The 22,746-nt window shown below is 49.5% G+C and overlaps 1 protein-coding gene across 1 annotated transcript in view; it reads right to left on the bottom strand.

Moving 5' to 3' along the window:
- nipal2 (NIPA like domain containing 2) overlaps nt 1-22,746 on the bottom strand; it is a 71,873-nt gene that overhangs the window by 28,280 nt on the left and 20,847 nt on the right. The window contains exon 2 of the mRNA XM_083638423.1: nt 11,332-11,400. Within this exon, the coding sequence (XP_083494549.1) occupies nt 11,332-11,400 (69 nt within the window). The remainder of the gene's footprint in view (nt 1-11,331; nt 11,401-22,746) is intronic.

Here is a 22,746-nt window from a genome sequence, read left to right as displayed (position 1 = left end):
ACACAATAGCGTTTCCTACACACCTTTTCCCTCACACCTTCTCCCTGTTTACATGAGCGCTGTTGAATTTTTAAAACGCCGTAATGTACATGCCAGGTCGCTAGGTGACAGTGTGATGGTCAACGGGGCGATGCTCGTCGCTCCTCAGAATAACACTCTTGGATAAGGCGTAGAACTGCCAGTATTATCTGGTTCTGTCACGTAAGCACCCGCAACATCAACGAGAGCACAACCGTAAGATCCATGTCTGCTTCTCTTCGTGTTGTTTTCCTGACTGATGTTGTTGTGTAACTCGTGCACGGCTATGACGTAATCGCGTGTGTCGCGTGTGCAGGCACGTCAGAGTTCCTGAAATGAGCCGTGTCAAAGCGATTACATGGAGCGCTCAGCGGGGAGCGTCACCAAGAATTCCACTCTGGAGGGTGGTTTCAAAATGTGTCGTTTCCTAAGCGCAAATTCGCTGTCGCCATCTAAAAGGCAGGCACTAACGATAAAATAATTCCCCGTCACCATAGGAAACCGTCCTTGTGTAAAGTGCCCCTGAGACTGAGGTATGGCAGAACCAAAACCTCTCGTCACAAGGACAGTTTCTTCCCAACTGCCATCTGCATCTTCAACGAGGCTCGAAAGCACCCACGAATAAGGACTTTATCACAAGGCCGTAACCACCAATTCAACACAGGGGGGAACGGCTGAAAAATTGGCCACTTTGTCGCCAGATTAGAGGAATATTAACATTAAGATTAGACTGTTGTGATGTCATTATTCACCTTTTATCACTCACCTCCATGTCACCTCTCCCTCCCTGCCCGGGTTGTAGCGGGCTCATTTTTAAAGCTAGAGTGAAGCTTCTGATATCATATGAAACTAGAAGATCTAAGGCATCCATTGATACCAACCAGGGCATGCTAGCTTGTCAGGAAGGGGGGTAAATACTGCTCCAAACTTAGACAAAACTTTGGAAAGGGAAAAACGGACATGGCCATATTCAAAGGGGTCCCTTGACCTGTCACCTCAAGATATCTGAATAATAATGGGTTCTATTGGTACCCCAGTCTCCCTTTACAGACATGCCCACTTTATGCTAATCCATTTTATTCTTCCCAAAAAAATGCATGCATTATAAATGTGTTATTTTTGCCTATTCTGAATATTCCTGCATATAGGACCCCTAAACAATATTGGAATTGCAGAAATTGAGTGTGACTGGAAAGCTGAGAGTCTTGTAAATTCAATTAGCCCAATTATATTCATGTGTGATGATGTTAGTCCACATCATCTACATTGTGTCTTGTGTCTGGTATGTGTGTGTTGAGGCTCTACTTTAGCAATACAGTCATGTAAATCGGTGGTATTTATTGCCATAGTAAATTTCACTTTGTATGTGTGTGTGTGGGGGGGCACACTTCAAGTCTGGGTCACCTTGGGGCATCACACTGTATTAATCCGGCCCTGATGATGAGCACATCTGAAATAGCTAGTCAGGGATTAACAAATCAACACAAGGTAGCAGCTTACATATCAATAAGGATAAAACAATAACCATCAAAAAAGCACAGCAGCTCACAGTATGAATGAATGAACTGCCCCTAATCAGACACACAGATAATAATAGCCTATTCTTATTTAAACATGCAGTTTTGAAACATTCAATAAAGACAAATTAAAAATAGACTATGACTCGACACCCTAAGTGATACACACATGTTATGGGAGTGGTATATATACCCCTTACATCAATTTCCGTGTTAGTAGAATGGTTAGTTCCTTGCTCTGCTCTCCCCTAGGAGTGCTGGCTCCGCGGTATCGCGCAGTAAATCTCTGTATTCTTATTTTTTTACATCAATTTATTGGGGGGGGGGGACACATTTGATCAGGCTTAAATATTGGGGGGGATTTGTCGTTCTCAATGTATATTGCCGTTACGGCCCTAACACGGACATAACATGGTCACTGATGACATCACTGATGACACATCATTAGGCAATTAGGGCAAACACCTAATAAGAAAACCAGGCTCCATCATCACTGATGACGTCACTGATGACATCATCACTGACTGAACTATAGCCTCAGCCTTATAGCCTAGATACACTAGACGACTTTGAAATCTTAAAGTGTAACTTACCCCCAAAACACTTTTTTTCAGCTTTTAACCAATATATATGACTTTGGGGGTGGTGTGTGAAGAATTCTGGTCAAAATTTCCACATTTGAGACCAAACTGTTGCCATTTTACCATTTGTATCATTTTCAGCTGCATAAGTGGCCTCTAAGGGTTGAACACTGCTTTTTTTTTGCCCTCAAATGAATGGGATATTTGGTACATCCTGATGTCACGGTGGTGTTAGCACGTGCATCTGGTGCATCTCCAAAGCCTATACAACTAGGCAAGATGGAAAAACACCACCTAATTTAGTTCACATTGGGGCAATGGACTAACCTTGCTTGCAAGATGGATAACCTCGCGAGATCAAGAGAGATTCTCTCGACGTACCCATCTTGTCATGCACAGGCAGTTAAGATGATTGGTCGAGCCATGCCGGCCCGACGAATCAGCGGCAGCCGTAGGCGGGCTCAGGCTCGTCTGGGCAAGTAGTGGGTACATGGTCTTTGTAGTGCCGGACATGTGTGCCGCGGCCTCATGGTCCTCTCATCACACTTTTGTCAGGTACTACAGTCTCGACGTGTCCGGTGCGCAGTTCGCGCACGCGGTGCTGTCGGTGGCAAGAAAGTAGTATCGTTGCCACTCTAATATGTCAGACGGTTAGGCATAAACGTTGCCATATGGCCGTGGTTCACCGGTGCCTTTCGGGTCGCCCTGTGGGGTGCTCCCGGCAGCAAGGTCGGTTGAATGGAGGCACTAGTGAGAGCTTGAGTTCGAAACGAAGTAAAACGTTAGGGTTGTGCTACAACCCAGGTTTTACGAGTGAGAACGAGAGCTCTCACTACCCAGCCTTGCTGTGTCGATGCGTCACGGGGTGTGTCGGATCTCAGCGGGCTGGAAGAAATTAGAGTGATTATTCCCTGGACTGGCAGGACGTGACGTAGTCACGTGGATCCGTGTCAGTCCCAGGGGGTACCACGCCACCTACGGGTGGGTGGTCAGGTTTTAATGAAAAGTAATTTTGGAGCAAAATAACAGTCTTCCATAGGGCTGCGTTGCAGCGTTTAAGGCACTAGTGAGAGCTCTCGTTCTCACTCGTAAAACCTGGGTTGTAGCACAACCCTAACGTTTCAAGTCTACCGTAACATGTCATGATATTTTTTTAGCGAGGGTGCTTAATTTCAAAGTGAAAATCTCCGTGTTTGTTGGCAGGTATGTTGTCTTTCTTTAAACCACTGGCACAGTAGCTATGTCATTATGTATCAAAGAGTCTACTCACGCATGCCACAATAAATAAATAGCATATAGAACACACCTGGTCCATGTAGCCGCCAGGAATCAGACAGAGGAGGCTTCACTTCGTCACACACACACACACACACACACACACACACAACGTTGGTTTAGCGTTAAGTTGTTTGCTGCTCAGCTGTGCCAAATACTCAAATCAAGATCTTCTTCTCTGGGGCTTTCGGCATGCTAGACACTACTATGGCTCATTACTGCCTCTCAGGTTTAAGACTGGATTGCGCCTATACACGGAAGCTTGGTTTACTGACTGTGCAGAGAGCCAATCATATGGGGTGGCACCTGGGGTGGCCAATCAGATTCTAGGGGTGGCCCATGCCACCCCAGGCCACTCCCTAGACACGCCACTGGAGCCGCGTGCCCCGGATGTCAGAACACCTTTCCTGTCTTCACAGAGGGGTCTCGTGGATGGAATACCAAGCCTCACCAGCTCTGTATCGACTGTTTCAGGGCCCGCCGACGCAAGCGGCGGCCGCCACCATTTGACGGTCAGCAGGCCACCATGGGATCCGAGGAGCGGTTGCAGACGCCGTCTGACGGTCAACAGGCCGCCCTGGAGTCGGAGCCGATCTCCCAGCTCTCGACCATTCAGTCTGAGGCGCACCCAGGCCACTATCGCGGGAGCCGTCACCAACGCCGCGCGGCAGCACCGGTCAGACTCGAGCACCATATCTGCTGGCGAATGGAGGCGGGCCAGGCTGAGGGAACACCCCCGGGCACTGATCACCGTCTCGGTTGACAATCCAGTCAGTCAGGGGGACGGCACCGGCTGTCGGCCATCGGGGATCAAGGTGAAGGTGTCTGCTATCGCAGACACAGGTGCGCAGTCGGACATTTGGTCTCTAGAGGAGTACCTCGCCTGCGGATTCTCGCGTGACGACCTACGCCCTGTCAGCCTCAGCCTCTCGGCTGCCAACCGCTCCCCCATAGCCATTGATGGCGCATTCTTCGCTAGACTCTCTGCGGTCCCCAAGAGCGGCGGGGGGTCGTCCTGCCGCTCCATGGTGTATGTAAGCAGCTCGGTCCGGGGCATGTACCTCTCCTATGGGTCGCTGCTCAACCTCGACCTCCTGCCCAAGGACTTCCCGACAGGTGGTGCGGGGCAACCCAGGGACGAGCGCGATTCCGCCACCCCTTCCTCGCCGGACCTGCCCTTGTCTGTCAATGCAGTGAGGTACGCCAACGGCGGCTGCGACGGCCATGACCCCCATGGCGCCCGGTGCTTGTGCCCACAGCGCGCTGTCCCTCCGTCGCGCCCCGCGGCACTGCCATTCCCCTGCACGCCTGAGAACAACGACCAGATGAAGAGGTGGTTGTTTGAGAGGTACGCCTCGTCCACATTTAACACGTGCCCCCATCGGGCGCTGCCTTGCATGGAGGGACCGCCCATCGAGATGCACGTGGACCCTGCCGCCACTCCGAAAGCATGCCACACCGCAGCCGGTGTGGCTCTCCACTGGCAGCACAAGGTCCGCGACGACCTTCTCCGGGACGAGGCCCTCGATGTCATCGAGCACGTGCCATACGGCGAGCCGGTTACATGGTGCCACCGTATGGTGGTTACCCGGAAGCACGACGGGTCCCCCCGCAGAACCGTGGACCTTTCCCCTCTCAATAAGTTCTGCCAGCGTGAGACTTTCGCAACTGAGTCCCCATTCCACCTTGCACGTCGTGTTCCGAAGGGCACCTGGAAGACTGTCACGGACGCTTGGAATGGTTATCACAGTGTGCCCCTGCGCGAGTCTGATCGTCATCTGACAACCTTCATCACTCCCTTTGGCCGGTGGCGTTACACCAGGGCGCCACAGGGTTTTCTGTCGTCGGGTGATGGCTACAACCGCCGTTTCGACGCTGTCCTCTCAGACTTTGCACGCAAGGAACGTTGCGTGGATGACACGGTCCACTACGACACCGACCTGGAGCAGCACTGGTGGAGGACCATCGACTTCCTGACACGTGTCGGGCGGTCAGGCGTCGTGTTGAACCCGGACAAGTTCCAATTTGCGCAGAGGAGCGTTGATTTTGCTGGCTTCAGGGTGTCGGAGGCTACTATCGAGCCACTTCCCAAATACCTGGATGCCATTCGGGACTTCCCCCGCCCGGTCTCCACGACGGACATCAGGAGCTGGTTCGGCCTCGTCAACCAGGTGACTAACTACGCCCAGTTGCGCGACACTATGGCCCCTTTCAAGCCCTTCCTTAGCCCACGCTGCAAGTTCTCGTGGTCACCTGAGCTGGAGGAGGCCTTCCAGGCGTCCAAGCATGTCATAATTGGGGCCATTCGCGAAGGTGTGGAGATCTACGACATGCAGAAGCGCACTTGCCTCCGCCCCGACTGGTCCAGGCGAGGCATTGGCTACTTCCTTCTCCAACAGCATTGCAGCTGTGCCTCAGGCATGCCGGACTGCTGCCCGGGGGGTTGGAGAATCACACTCGCTGGGTCGCGCTTCCTGTCCCCGGCGGAGCAGCGTTATGCGGCTATTGAAGGGGAGGCCCTGGCCGTGGCCTGGGGCCTGGAGCAGACACGATACTTCACGCAGGGATGCGACAACCTCGTCGTGGTCACCGATCACAAGCCCCTGGTGAAGATCTTCGGGGACCGCACTCTCGACGAGATCACGAACTCACGCCTGTTCAGGCTGAAGCAGCGTACCCTCCCGTGGCGTTTCGAGGTTGTGCACCTTCCTGGCAAGAGCAACCATGCCGCTGACGCTGCCTCGAGGCACCCTTCCCCCTCGGGCTCGGCTAACGGCCTCTCTCTGGAACCGCCAGGCGTGCCTGACGCCGTGGAGTTGGCGCTCATGGCTTCGATCCGCACCGATGCTCAGGAGCTCGGCGCCGTCTCCTGGCCCCTCCTCGCACAAGAGACAGTGGCTGACGCGTCCCTCGGCCGCCTACTGGACATGATTGAGCACGGGAACGGGGTGGACGCGCATGACCCTGCCGTGGCGAGGTTGTCACCGGTCTGTGACTCCTTCTATGCGCAGGACGGGGTCTTGCTGTACCAAGATCGCGTCGTGGTTCCCCTGTCCCTCCGCGAGAGGGTCCTTCGGCACCTTCATGCTGCCCACCAGGGGGTTTCAGCGATGGAGCAGCACGCCCGGGCCATAGTCTACTGGCCTGGGATGTCAGGGGATATCCGCGCTGTCAGGAACGGGTGCGCAGACTGCAACCGCAACGCTCCATCGCAGGCGGCCACGCCCCCTCTGCCATCTCCGCCACCGTCCTCCCCATTTGAGGGGGTTTTTGCTGACTTCTTTGACTACGGGGGCCGCCACTACCTGGTCGTCGGGGATCGGCTCTCGGGTTGGGTGGAGGTCCTAGGCGCGGCTGGCCTCGTTCGCCACCTCCGCTCATTCTTCCGTACCTTTGGTGTGCCTGAGGAGCTTTCGAGCGATGGCGGCCCGGAGTTCATGGCGAGCCACACGCAGGACTTCCTCCACCTGTGGCAGATCAGGCATCGCGTGTCATCCGTCAGTTTCCCGCAGTCCAACGGGAGAGCGGAGGTCGCTGTCAAGACTGCGAAGCGCCTTCTGGTGTCCAAGATTGGCCCGGCGGGCAGTCTCGACCAGGATCGCTTCCTGCGCGCGATGATACAGCTGCGCAACACACCCGACCCGGACTGCAACCTCTCACCGGCGCAGATTATCTTCGGTCACCCCCTTCGAGGGTCGCTCTCCTTCGTCAACCGGCTTGAGAAGTTTTCGAACCCACATATCCGTCCGCTCTGGCGTCAGGCATGGGCTGCGAAGGAGGATGCCCTTCGTACGCGGATGTCCCGCACTACCGAGTCTCTGGGGGCTCATTCGAGGCCGCTCCGCCCTCTGGCTCTCGGTGAGAGGGTGTTCGTCCAGAATCAGCAGGGCCCGAGCCCCAACAAGTGGGACAGATCCGGGGTGGTGGTAGAGTCGCTTGGCCACGATCAGTATCGGGTGAGAGTCGATGGGTCTGGACGTCTGACTTTGCGCAATCGGCGGTTCCTCCGTGGCTATACGCCGGTCGGCCCCTATACCCAGCGGCTGCCGTCGCCGCCTCCTCCGCTTCCTCCCTCCCTGGAATGTCTGCCCCCGGCTACCCCCCCTGGCCCGGTGGCGCCCCCAGGGTGACGCACGGCAGTGGACAGACGGGCCCCGTGGTGCAGATTTGGGCCCCTCCCTGCTAGCGCCCTCAGGCGGGGCGACGTCTCTCCCCGCGCCCCTTGTTCCCGCTGGTGTGGCCCCTGCTACACTTCTCCCAGCACCGTCGCCAGTGCGGCCCGCCCCTGCTGCATCTCTTCCTGCGCCGTCGGCGCTACGGCCCGCCCACCCGGCCCGTGCCAGGGGCCCGCCCAAGCGTTACGAGCCAGAGACCGGCCGATGGACTTTGGACTGAGACCGTTAACCCGCAGTGGTTCGTGGCTTTCCGGTCTGGGGGGGGGTGCAGGAGTGTACTCCCGGCCACTAGGGGGCAGTGCAGTACTGCCTTTGGAACAGTCTAGGTTAGAGTGAGTTGTTGTTGCCACGTCTTTTTCCTTCCGGTCGTGTGAGAGTGTGCACTTTGTCTCTCCTCTCTCTTCAGCATGTGATTGCTTGTTTGATGTAAGTCTGCTAATATTTATATGCTTTATGTTACAAGATTTATGTTAACAGTGTTCACTCATGTTATAATGTTATGTCATGCATTCGCTCATATGCTGTTATGTCACCCGCAGGGTGTTCTCATCTTTGTCGGAAATAAAATTGCTAGCAGACATTGAGGAGTCTTTCTTCAGTTATAATCTAACTAAATGCTTCGAAGGTGACTTTACGACCGCGAGGACTCGATCAATGAATACCACGGAGATCAGGCACAAGCACCTTCGGCGATCTGATTGGTTGAAGTTAACACCCACCAGCAGTGATAGACAGATGGGTCATCCAATCACCTGCCAAGTAGCTTGGAAAAAGTGCCCGCCTCCGTCAGCGGGTCTGGTTACTCCATTCCCAGATCGACTGGTTTAGTGAAATGTATGTGGAGCTATACCGTCCATCTGGCAGTGTCAGGTTAGCAATGGACCCCCATATGATGAGATTTGGTCTCTCAGATGCAAATCAGATTTTTTTTTTTTTTTATGTAGCCTAGATATGATTTTGTCCAGAATTCCATATATATTAGGTTGAGAGACAACAGAGAATGCTGGAATCCTCTCAAGGACCACTGGTGGTCACCGGACCCCACATTGAGAACTACTCAACCACTTGATTGTGCCGAGAGAGAGAGGAGGAGGAGGGAGGGAGGGGTGAGAATGTATGTTTGCAGCAGCTCCGAGCCCGCACCAAAGTGAGCCTCCCCTCCTCCTCCTCTGCTGTGTGGCAGCGACTTTCATCCCCACTTTGATTGTGCAGAGAGGAGAGAGGATTCTTCTGTGCCCATTTTCGCTGGGGACACACCGGTACACGGAGCTGCTGCTGCACTGATGCTCTGCCCACCTGTCTGTGAAGCGGCTTGCCTAGTCGTATGCAGCGGTTCGCGCAAACAGATGCGGGATTCCCACAATCCTGTATCCAATTTCAGATACTGATTGTGCAGAAAAATCGCACACCAGCGATTTTTGTTTGTGTTTGTTTGTTGTTGTTTTGTGAGGGCGAGCGTCCTAGCCGAACTGGGAGGAGGAAGGAGGCTGTTTCGCCTCTATGAGCAGCCACCAGCCGGGGAGGTGAGGAGGGAGGGGGGAGGGGGAGAATGTTCCAATACCCCGCTGCAGCTCTGCTCTGCGCGCTCCAAAGGAAAAATCAGAGATGCACTACAACATTTGACAAGAATCACGAAAAAGGGAGAAACAAAAATTAAAAACGGATTTCATGACGGGGAATATGGCAAGTTGGACAAGGGCATAACATGGAGAAATCTCGCATTGTGATTACATGAGCGTGTTGAGAGCATCCTATTGTCCTATTGTGCTGTGCTGGGGTAACCAGGCTCGCGTCACTAGGCTCTTTTAACGATAGTTACAGACGCCACATACACACACATGGGAGAAAAATAAGTCAATTTCTAGTTCGCCACTGAATGACCAAATTGATATAACTTTCAACCATTTTGAGCAATGCTGTTTCCATACAGGCCACCAGCGTTGGCTAGTTGTTGATATTTATAAAGATATTGTAGCTCTCAAATAACTTATTTTCGAGGTGGTGAGCAAACTGTAATGGCGTCGATTTCCGGAAAAAAATTCCTGAGCTGAGCACAGCCAAAGAGTATTAGTGAGACAAGAGGAGATGTCATTTCTTGGTTTTTCCCATAGGTTTTTTCAAATCAAGCAGCATGCCGTTTTGTTACATATCTGGGGGGTAAGTCCCCCTTTAACTGATTATGAAAAGACTGGGGAGTTTATACTACACAACTTTTTCATTAAGATTGTTTATCACAACTGAAAAACTCACTGAAATACATTACACGATATTCCTGCATATGTACAGTATATGCATATATATATATATATATGTGTATATATGTATATATGTATGTGTATGTATGTGTCTGATATGTGTATATATTATTATTATTATTAATTTACTTTTCCAACTCTCTCTGCCTTAACTGTGCTGTGCCTTAAACTATGATGCCTTAACCGTGCTGTCCCTAAAATAGGCCTTACCTCTACTGTGATTTAAACTATGTTGTGCCCTCTCTTTGATTAATAGAATCATACATTCATGACTCAATCCACTGTGTTGTCATTTGATCCATGCATTTTTTGGTAACTCAATGCCATTGTTTTTATTATGAAAAGTGTGACCTTGTTATGTGACCTCTTCTGGTGAGATTGGGAAAGACACCTTTTCCACTATTTTTAAATCTCCTTCTATCTCCTATGTTGACTATGTGGGATCACATCGTCTGGTGTCTCCTTTAAAGGGGTTGTTACATCACTCCCATGTGACTCCACCACATGACCCCTCAGTGGGCTTTAAATACAGCACCTGTATGTGATTGTTCCCATTACCCTGATGAAGACTCTTTGAGTCGAAACGCGTTGGTATCCCCGTCTAGAATAAAGGATTTTTAATATTATTCAGAGTGCCTCGGATGTCCTTCTCTGCTCCATTCAACACCTGGGGAACTTCCTGCAACCACACTGGACAGCTACCTCTTTTTTTTATCTTATATCTATGTATGCCCGATCCTGGAAGAGCACCTGATTTTTACTCTGCCATTTTATATTGATGTCTCCTTGACCCAATGCAGCACTCCCAATTGTATCTTTATGAGTTGAGTTGCGTTGAGTTGAGTCGGGTCGTTGCACCAGTTTACACTACAAGAGAAATTCAAACATGTTTGATATAATCGTTGTGGCTCCGACTGGCTCTGACTGGCGTCGGGAGGCACTTTACACTTGACGATTAGATATCTGTACCCATAATACACTAACAGATTATGCTGCTAATTGGCACAACAACTGCCCACAACAACTGCAGACTAGAGTCAACAAAGACAGACTGAGCCCAACTGCAAATCCTGTGTAAAATCGGAGGGAAAGTCTTGTAGTGTATTTTAAGCTTTAGGGCAATCAGCCTTAGGGCAATTAATCTGCCCTAATTAAAAAATCCGGCTCTGTCAGGTCACCCGCACGGGTGCCCTTTACATACCCTGAAGGTTTCAGCCCGATCGCACGTAAAACGGCATAGCTGTGGCCGAACACAGAACTTGAAACAAACAAACAACAAACATTGCCCACATACTACATTTTATATATAATATTGGACTGCACTTGCAATTTCTTCTTTTAGATAACTTCTCTTTATCTCTGAATATTGATATGACCGCTACGCTGCATACTTACACTGAGACAAATTCCTCATATGTAATCTTTGCATATTGTGGGAATAGAAGTGATTCTGCTTCTAATGATGTGTGTTGAGTGTCTGGCTCTACAGCTGGATTCCACCGCTCCCTACCTGTATGTTGAGTGAAATGCTGATGAGGACGTTCCCACATATGGAGATGATGATTCCCAGGAGATAGGTCTGTGGAAACAGTAAACAGGCACGAGATGAGGCAACGCTCCAGTCGTCACACAGCAGCTCCACACACCCCATAATACTCCCAGAAAGTCTTCCCTCCCTGCAGCTGTCGGACCTGTCATTACCATGACAACCACATAGACTGTTTCTGTACTGTATGTGTTGTACTGTTTAGAGAAGTGATTCTCAACCCTTTTCATATCAAGGAGCCCTCATTTAGTCCACATTAGCCATTCAATGAGTTGTCTCTTGCACTATTTTTATTGTTAGATATGATTTTGTCCAGAACTCCATGACTACCTGTATTGCAGATAGCGAGCTAACAGAGAAATTATGATCATATGATCAGTCATTCTTCTACATTCTATAATTGTGTTCACTTCTTGTAAATGAAATAATTGTGAGGTTTAACAAAATTCATCAATTTGCAGGGGACGCCATGGAACCCCCTCAAGGACCCCTGGTGGTCCGTGGACCCCACGTTGAGAACCATTGATTTAGAGGCACGAGGGTGGTGTTAAAAAAACCCCACGACAAAAGCTTCTCACACACACACACACACACACACACACACACACACACACACACACACACACACACACACACACACACACACACACACACACACACACACACACACGATAAGAGGGCTGGCACCTTCTTATCTCGCTTGCATCATACTCCAGCTAGCACTGAGGTCAAAAGACCATGCTCTTGGATGGTCTGAGATCTATAGGCTCATCTAGGTGACCGAGCCTTCGCGGTGGCTGCCATCAATCTTTGGAAGAGGTTTATCTGTTCATATAAGAACTGCGCAGACCGCTGACATTTTTAAGTTGCTGCTAAAGACACATCTCTTCTCATTAGCGTTCAGTTCGAGTTGAGCTTGACACCTCGACTTCATTTTCCATTGTGCCCCAATTAGTTTATTACGTTTATTGTTTTCTCTATTATTCCTATTTCTTACTAACTTTTATATCTGTCTATTTTGATATGTGTAACCTGTTCAGCACTTTGGTCAACGGTGGTTGTGTAAATGTACCATATAAATAAACATTGACTTGCCACGTCTCACACACGCACGCACGCACGCACGCACGCACGCACACACACACACACACACACACACACACACACACACACACACACACACTCTCTCACTCACACACACACACACACACACACACACACACACACACACACACACACACACACACAGATATGTCACACAGGTGCAGGGGCTGCAGCTCACCACACTGGTACACACCATTAGAAACCCACAGACTCAGGCCATAGCACACGGGCAACTTTTTTCGGCAATGGAGATGAGCAATGTTGCCTGCATGGTAGAAATCGGTAACTATAGGGCAAGATCGATGCAGAGCTCCAAGCTTCAAGGAACAAATTCATGAACAACATCCATGCTGGCCATTTGTTCTGGCCCCAGTAAATAAGTCAGATGATGTTTAGTGACACCTAGTGGTGAGGGCTGGAAGTACTTAAACCTTTGGGGAAAATTATCAGAGTCTCCATTTTGGCCATGAGGCACAGCAGTGGAGAGATGAATCCACATCCTTCTTTGATTTCGCCCTTGATTCGGCACAATCTTTTCACAAAAAAGAAAGCTTCCACTAAATGCTCAAACCTTGGATCTTGTGTCGAGTGTTTATTTGGAAGAAGTGTTTAACTCGCTGTCTAGGCCGTGTACACACATGTAACACATGGTGAGGGCAGAAGAGTGAAAAGATTAGCCATACGTCAAGGACATCATTGTGGATTGGATACACTCTATATCTCCACCAACAGCAAAGATGTCAACCACTCAAGATAATAATGAAGAGTCCAGCCTGGGGGTCAGGTCAGAGGCTGCAGCTTCATCTACAAGGGCATCTTCTCGGCACTCCCGTGGGTCAAGCCACGCAGCTTCCTCACGTCGTTCTTCTAAGTCACGTGCAAGTCAGACTGCAATTGAGGCACGGGCAAAGGCAGAAGCTGCGCGCACAAGAGCTGAATATGCCAAACGTCAAATCAACATGGAGGTTGAAAAAGCACGTATTGATGCGACATTGAATGCTCTCAAAGAGGAGGGTGAAGCCGAAGCTACACTAGCCGCAGCAAAGGTGCTAGAAGCTGCTGCAGAAAGTGAAAATGGTAAAAGAGACGAGGCCATCTCCGGTCCCCCTTTATCGCCAGCTGTGTCAAGACAACGCACTAATGCATATGTTAATGCACACTTCAATCACCAGCAAGATGATAAAGGGAAGACGGCACATACTACACAGCCTCAGTATACAGACCCTTTATTAGCCAGCCAACGCACAACCCGGCAGTTTCAAGACGTTTTATACCCTCAAGTCAAGCTTAACGCCAACGTTAAAGCCTTTGAGCCCTACTCACCACATGGCAAGAATGCAGTGAGTTCTCCACTTAAAATCACTGACAGACCCACACCCAGGGCAACAGAAGTCTCTGACCTTGCTGCATTCCTCGCACGTCGTGACCTTCTCGCCACAGGGTTTAAGGTATTTGACAATCGGCCAGAGAATTATATGTCATGGAGATCCACCTTCTGCAATGCCATAGAAGGCTTGGATCTCAAACCTAGCGAGGAGCTAGACTTGCTAACCAAATGGCTTGGCGGGGAGGCACTCCAGCATGCTTTGAGAATCAGAGCAGTCCATGTCACCAATCCAGCAGCTGGCCTCGACAGGTTATGGCAACGGTTGGATAAGAACTACGGTTCTCCAGAAGTTATTGAAGCTTCATTATTCAAACGTCTGGAAAGCTCACCGAAGATCTCCTACAAAGACAACCAACAACTTCAAGAGCTAGCAGATCTTCTCCTTGAGGTGGAAGCCGCAAAGAACGAAGGCTACCTGTCAGGTCTCAGCTTCCTCGATACGGCAAGAGGAATAAATTCAATTGTCGAGAAGCTCCCACATAACCTTCAGGAGACATGGGTTACTCAAGGAACTAGATACAAGAAAGAGCATCTTGTTCATTATCCTCCCTTCTCGTTCTTTGTGGACTTTGTTAACTATCAAGCAGAAATGAGATCGGACCCCAGCTTTGCCCTTCAAGGCTCCAGCACAGCACCCCTCAAAGCTGAGAGGCCTCTAGCCAAGCAGTGGAAACCCAGGATTCCCATCTCTGCCAACAAAACTGAGGTTGAAGCCTCCAACACTCCAGACAGCAACAAGCCTCCTATGGATCCAGACAGGCAGTGTCCCATCCATAAGAAACCACACTCCCTCAGGAAATGTAGGGGGTTCAGAATGAAGACCTTGGATGAGAGGAAGAGTTTCCTCAAAGAGCATTCCATTTGCTACAGGTGCTGCATTTCCACAAACCATAGAGCCAAAGACTGTAAGACTGTCATCCGTTGTTCAGAGTGCAATAGCGATCGGCACGTCTCAGCTCTTCACGCCGGCCCACCTCCCTGGATGGTAAGGGAGCCCATCACTGCAACGGAGGGACATGGCGGGGAGCAAGCTGAGGAGAACCCCACTGTAACTACATCCAGCTGCACAGAAGTCTGTGGGGAGGGCCTGCATGGAAAGTCATGCTCAAAAATGTGTCTAGTCAACGTGTATCCCAAAGGACTTCCTGAGCAGAAGAAGAGGATGTACATAATGCTGGACGACCAGAGTAACTTATCACTGGCCAGATCTGCCTTCTTCGACATGTTCAACATTCAGGGAAGCGTCTCTCCTTACACCTTGAAAACATGCTCTGGCATAACGGACACCAGCGGAAGAAGAGCCACGGGCTTCATGATAGAGGCTGTAGATGGCCAGGTATCCCTGCCACTACCGACACTCATTGAATGCAACCTCATTCCTAACAACAAAGAGGAAATTCCTACACCAGAGGCCGCTAGTCATCATCCTCATCTTCAAGCCATTGCTGCCAAGATACCACCTTTCGACCCCTCAGCTGAGATTCTCCTGCTGCTTGGAAGAGACATTATCCGTGCTCACAAGGTTCCCAGCCAGTGTAACGGGCCACACAATGCGCCATATGCCCAACGCCTTGATTTAGGATAATCATTGGAGACGTGTGCCTCAGGGGAGCCCATAAACCTGCTGTGAACACTTTCAAGACCTGTGTTCTGGATAATGGTCGAACCAGCTTCTTCAGACCTTGTGAAAACAGTATCTATGTCAAAGAGAGGTTCACAGGTGAACACCCTATACAACCTCCTGGGAGGCCAGCTCCAGACGGCCTTGGCAAGCAGATCTTCTATCACACCGTTGAGGACAATAGACTAGCACCCTCGGTCGAAGATGAGATCTTCCTCCACATCATGAACGAAGAGTTCTCCAAGGACGACTCAAACAGTTGGGTGGCCCCCCTCCCATTCCGCTCTCCAAGACAGCGCTTGCCCAACAACAGGGGGCAGGCCCTCAACCGTCTCCTCTCCCTTCGGCGTACTTTGAGAAAAAAGACGGAGATGAAAGACCACTACGTGGAGTTCATGCAAAAGATCTTCAGTAACGGGCATGCAGAACCAGCTCCTTCACTGGAATATGATCAAGAGTGCTGGTATCTACCCAGCTTTGGCGTCTATCATCCTCAGAAGCCAAAACAAATCAGGGTAGTCTTTGACTCAAGTGCCCAGTGCAACAACATATCCCTCAATGATGTGCTACTCAGGGGCCCGGATCTAAATAACAGTCTGATCGGTGTGCTTGTCCGCTTCAGGTCTGAACCCTTTGCAGTGATGGCCGACGTTCAACAAATGTTCCACAGCTTCTTGGTCAAAGAAGAACACCGTGACTACCTCCGCTTCCTGTGGTTCCATGACCACCAGCTTGATGGGGACATCGTGGAGTTTCGGATGAAGGTCCATGTGTTCGGGAATTGCCCGTCTCCAGCGGTGGCCATCTACGGAATGAAGAGGACAGCTATGGAGGGAGAAAAGGAGTATGGAACAGACGCAAGGCTCTTCGTTGAACGCCACTTTTATGTCGACGATGGACTGAAGTCATTCTCCAGTGTGGCTGAGGCCATCGATGTGCTGAAGAGGACTCAACACATGCTAGCACAGTCCAATCTACGACTTCACAAAGTCGCGTCCAATAGCCCAGAGGTCATGAGAGCCTTTCCAGGTGAAGACCTTGCTAAAGAACTGCAAGGTCTAGAGCTAGGGCAGGACCTCCCACCCATGCAGCGTAGTCTAGGAGTTGGATGGGACCTGTCCACAGACACATTCACCTTTCAAGTGGCTATCAGTGAGAAGCCCTTCACGAAACGTGGTGTACTGTCCACTATCAATAGTCTGTACGACCCCCTCGGGTTTGCTGCACCTGTCAGCATTCAGGGTCGTTCAATACTTAGAGATATTACCTCCAACGGCTGTGACTGGGATGCACCACTCCCAAAAGAGAATCACGAGAAGTGGCAAAGATGGAGAGATTCCCTGCAGGACCTATGTGAGCTGAAGATCCCAAGGATGTATACGTCGCTTCCCTTGTCTACAGCTCAGAGAAGGGAAATGTACGTGTTTTGTGATGCGTCTACCAAAGCAGTAGGTGCTGTTGCCTACCTGAAAGTAACAGATGCCGGAGGCCACAGTGAAGCAGGCTTCATCTTTGGCAAAGCAAAGCTCGCTCCAAGACCCGAGATCACGATTCCACGCCTCGAACTCTGTGCTGCTGTACTGGCCGTGGAGATAGCAGAGCTGCTCCAGGAAGAGTTGGACACGACACTGGATGATGTCAAGTTCTTTACCGACAGCAAGGTGGTGCTTGGCTACATCTTCAATGAGTCAAGGCGGTTTTATGTTTATGTCCACAACCGCGTACAGCGCATCAGGGAGTCCACACTAGCAAGTCAGTGGAATTATGTGCCCACCGACCAAAACCCGGCTGATCATGCAACCAGATCACTACCAGCTGACCAGCTGGCCTTCTCTTCATGGCTAACAGGACCTGCCTTCCTCACTGAAGCAAGACAGAATCAGCTATGCGAGGAGACCTTCAGCCTTGTTCACCCTGAGTCAGATGCAGAGGTGCGGTCAGAGGTTATCACTTGTGCCACCAGTCTGTCACACAGCAAACTTGGCAGTGCACGCTTTGAACGATTCTCTACTTGGAGTCCTCTCCTGAAGGCTGTTGCCCGGCTTGGACACATCGCCAAGTCCTTCATCCAGGGGTCCAAGGGCACAATTTGTTACGGCTGGCATAAGTGCAACAAGCATCTCAATGAAGAGCAACTCAACCAGGCCAAAGTCACAATCATCCACACTGTCCAGAGAGAAGTGTATGCAGATGAGATCAAATGTCTCCAGGAGGGACGACCTGTCCCCAAGTCAAGCCCACTCATCAAGCTCTGTCCCTTTATTGGCTCAGATCATCTTCTCAGGGTGGGGGGTCGGCTAACAAGAGCTCAACTGACGTCAGATGAATCACACCCAATACTCATTCCTGGCAGACATCATGTCACACTGTTGCTGATCAGACACTTCCACGAGAGAGTTTGTCACCAGGGCAGACATTTTACAGAAGGAGCCATAAGGACGGCTGGTTTTTGGATCGTCGGGGGAAAGAGATCGATCAGTAGCGCCATCTTCAACTGTGTCATCTGTCGCAAGTTGAGAGGGAAACAAGAACAACAGATCATGGCTGACTTACCTGCTGACCGACTAAGCACAGATCCTCCCTTTTCATATGTTGGACTGGATGTGTTTGGTCCCTGGCACGTCACGTCACGAAGAACTCGGGGTGGTCAAGCCAATGCAAAAAGATGGGCAGTCATCTTCACGTGCATGAGCACACGGGCGATCCACATCGAGGTGATCGAATCTATGGACACATCCTGCTTCATTAATTCTCTCAGGCGTTTCTTTGCCATCAGAGGCCCTGTGAAGCAGATCAGGTCTGATTGTGGGACCAACTTCGTGGGTGCCTGTAAGGAGCTTCAGATCAGCAAGAAGGGTTGCCACAACAAGCAAATCGAGAGCTACCTCGTAGATCAGGAATGTCAATGGCAGTTCAATCCTCCACATAGTTCACATATGGGTGGGACCTGGGAACGGATGATCGGTGTCGCACGCCGCATCCTCGATGCCATGCTCCTGGAACACAGCCCTGCAAGGCTCACACATGAAGTCCTGGTAACCTTCATGGCTGAAGTCACTGCGATAGTGAATGCAAGACCACTTACATCAGTCTCCTCAGATCCAGATCAACCCATCATACTCACCCCAGCCATGCTCCTCACCCAGAAGGTTGGTGCACCTCCCGTACCACCTGGCCAATTCGACAGCAGCGACCTCCTCAGAAGTCAATGGCGGCGGGTCCAGAGCCTAGCTAACACATTCTGGGATCGCTGGAGGAAGGAGTATATCAGTGGGCTTCAAGGACGTCGCAAATGGAGGACAGAGCGTCCTAATCTACAAGAAGGGGATGTTGTTGTTCTTAAAGATATCCAAGCGAAGAGGAACGACTGGCCAGTCGGGCTGGTTACCACGACCTTTCCTAGCGAAGATGGGAAGGTCAGGAAGATCGAGGTGAAGATAGTCCGGAAAGGTGAACAGAGACTGTTCCTGAGACCTGTGTCCGAGGTCATTCTCCTGGTTTCCAAGAGCACTACCTAGAGGAGAAGACACAGATCATTATACTATTCTAGTTTTACTTACCCTTGTTTACTTAACTTTGAAGTCATTTGTTGTTATTTCTGTGAAGTTTATTGGATTGACATCTTATAGATGCCAGGCGGGGAGTGTTCTGGCCCCAGTAAATAAGTCAGATGATGTTTAGTGACACCTAGTGGTGAGGGCTGGAAGTACTTAAACCTTTGGGGAAAATTATCAGAGTCTCCATTTTGGCCATGAGGCACAGCAGTGGAGAGATGAATCCACATCCTTCTTTGATTTCGCCCTTGATTCGGCACAATCTTTTCACAAAAAAGAAAGCTTCCACTAAATGCCCAAACCTTGGATCTTGTGTCGAGTGTTTATTTGGAAGAAGTGTTTAACTCGCTGTCTAGGCCGTGTACACACATGTAACACATGGTGAGGGCAGAAGACCATTGTTCTTGATAAATTTCTCCCTGTCGGCAAAAAATGGCCCTGTATGATAATGTGTAGTGCCATCTCCATAATCCAATTTCCAAAAACCTCATAGAGCAACATGAGGCCGCTCTGATGCCGGGGAGAGATATGCACGTCATTTTTGCAGGCAACTTTCAGCGGCAGTGCATAATTGCTGTATAATTGATGAAAGGCAAACAAGATCATCTGAGAAGCCTTTCTCTCTCACTGTGTTCCAGGGATTCGCCAGGCTGCTTTCCCCCCCTTGCTTGGAAAATTATTGCCAAGAGGAAATTCAATTTTAGGTCATAAACATACCGGTGGCGGTGGGCGGACGAAGTTTACAAAGAAATGAAAGCACAAGGTGGGGGTGGAATGTGCATTATGAAAACCAAAGAAACTCAATCACTGTAAAAGAAGTGAAGGCAGCCAAGCACATCCAAGTATTTATTCCTGGAAAGAGCATTAAGAGTGAGGTAGAGGGTGGCAGAAAGAAGGGCAGAGAGAGAGAGATAGAGAGAGGGAGAGAGAGAGAGAGAGAAAGAAGATACACAATCATGTTTAAAGATGAAAAAGAAAGAAATTGACAAGAGACGAAGCAATTACAGTAAGAGAGAGGAGAGGAAGAGAGAGAGAGAGAGGGAGAAGGACCTATAGAGAGAGTGAGCGGAAGATGCCATGGAAAACGGGCAACACAGAAAGGAATAGACAAAGAAAACCAAGAGACAGAGAGAGAGAGAGAGAGAGAGAGAGAGAGAGGCATTAGTTGTCTTAAAGGAAGGCTTTCCCGTGGGGAATATGAAGATATATTAAATCTCACGCCCCTAAGGAGTTTGAATCCATTGAAATTTTTGAAATTGGTTGTTCACAGCCTGAGCAATCAACCAAAATCCACTCTGTGTGTGGGGGGGGGGGGGGGGCTGGTGGGGGGAGGGGCGGGTGCGGGGAGCCGAAATCCTACAGTTCCCACAATGCACTGGGCTCACGTGGCCTTCGATTCCACGCCCACCCCTCAGGCATTTGGCTGATATCAAACTCCAGTAGGTGGCGGTAATGCACATATATGTTTGCCAACCGCCATAAAACTCAAAGAAGAAGAAGAAGAAGAAGGCTTCGACATAAAAACATTAGGAGAAGAAGAAGAATAAAAAAAAAGAATTTGCCTCCAAATTGCACCAAATTTAAACGGTAGTATATATGTCGGGAGATGTCTTCATAAAAAAGGTTTTACGGCATTTTCCTAGGAGTTAGGAGCATTTGATGTTGTAACTATTTCATGTAAAAATGTGTAAAAAAGGGTACATTGCTCAGCGTTGATTTCGTAACTTCAACGCACCTTCTACTAGATGTAAAATTTGACGAGCTTTCCAATGCCGCCAGTCCCGTGTCTGTAGGTGCTTCCGTTCCCGAGATATGATTATTTGCAAGGAGCTATGGGAAGCTAACATTAGCTAGCCTAGGCTAGGCGGTGAAAAAAGATGGCTGCCTTTTGTTTTTCTTCAGGACCTCTGAAGGGGCGTGGAGGACCTCTAGAGGCGGAACCATGGCGGCACACCCCCACAACACTTGTAGTTCATAGGTGCTCGACTTCCGCAAGGCGGACTTGGCCTCTCTGACGTAAAACGCGTTGGCGAGGCCAAAAAATATGTGAGAGATGGTTGATTGCTCAGGCTGTGAACAACCAATTTCAAAAATTTCAACGGATTCGAAAACCTTAGGGGCGTGAGATTTAATATATATTCATATTCCCCACGGGAAAGCCGTCCTTTAATAAACCATGAGCTTCTCCATCATTGTGACATAAGAGTGAGTTATTGCCACTAATATCCCTTTGAGCTAGAACAGAGATAACAGGCTTGGGGTCAAATGTAGAAGAATGAAATAAACATTAATTCTCCTCATCTCTACAACATAGCTCAGTGATCTCTATGAGCAGACATCGGCCCCTATCGTTGCATCGGCGCAGTTTCTAGGCCGAGCGGCAGGCGCAGATCAAAGCAGTGGGCGTGGAAAGGCGCACTTGATATCGTCGTGCTGGCGCTAGATGCAGCCCAAAGCATTACAACCACGCCTTTTAGGCGTAAAATTATGCACCGTCATGCTCATTGGATAAGTGCAATAAACGAATCGCACGCTTGCCTTTTTAGCTCCAATTCCAGTGATCCCGCAAAACCAGACGAAAGCCAAACGCTCTGCCCCCCCCCCCCCTCCCTTCATCCAGCCTGTCTGTCTGCATTATAGGCTATTATTCCATATTATTATGCTTCTCAAACCAATCTAACTGCAGTTTCAATACTGCAAGCATGTAAATACGCTACACTATAGCAAGATCAAAGTGAAAATAATGTTCTATGCATCAGCTAGAAAAATATAGCCTATTAGATTGGTGAAAGTTTGTCCAGAAAGATATCATTTTCTCTCGCCTGCTGCAGGAAGGATGATGCACATAAATATACCCTACATTATGTCAAGTCATTGCATAAATGTGTTTTTTATTGTAAAACTAAATGTGAAATAGGGCCAAGTTATTGGAGGGACATCACAGTATAGCAGATGCCATTAGAAGCGCGTTCCGAAGCGCGTTCCGCTGTTACTTCTCTAAATCACGTTAACTCGACAAGGGGTATATATAGGCCCAGGAGGACATATATGTTTCACATAGGGTGGTGTTTTCATTTCGAGGTTTTATTTGGTCCAATATTGAAATGTTGACAATGGCAGGCTGTGTTACCATTACACATTAATTTAGAACTACCTTTTATATCTATTTTGGCTCATTTGGTGGCTATTTAGTAGCGAAATGAAGAAACACAATGCATGCTGGGAACTCAGAGAGAGAGAGAGAGAAGGGTGACAGAGAAGAAGCAGTGAAGGCACAGAATAGGCCTGCTTTACAAAAGCGCAAAGCGCTAAATGTAGGCCAGGTCCCAAGATATCACTAGGCTGGTATTTAGCGCCGACACGCCCACTTTGGGACTGCGCCACGCCCATTCGGCCTAAAGCGCATTTGGCAGCCTAAAGCCTATTGCTATCTTGCCGAAACAGGCGCAAGGCACGTTTTTTTGCGGTTAAGGCCCGTAATAGCGCCGATGGCCTGTGGGAGAATAGAGCCCATCATCTCTATAATATAGCTCAGTGATCTCTATGATCAGACGTCATCTCTACAACATAGCTCAGTGATCTCTATGAGCAGACATCATCTCTACAACATAGCTCAGTGATCTCTATGAGCAGACGTCATCTCTATAATATAGCTCAGTGATCTCTATGAGCAGACGTCATCTCTATAATATAGCTCAGTGATCTCTATGAGC

The sequence above is a fragment of the Poromitra crassiceps genome (genome assembly GCF_964638095.1).
Source record: "Poromitra crassiceps genome assembly, chromosome: 1".
Lineage (NCBI taxonomy): Eukaryota > Metazoa > Chordata > Actinopteri > Beryciformes > Melamphaidae > Poromitra > Poromitra crassiceps.
The sequence above is the reverse complement of the archived record's forward strand: the minus strand, read 5'-3'. Positions and strand labels throughout refer to the sequence as shown.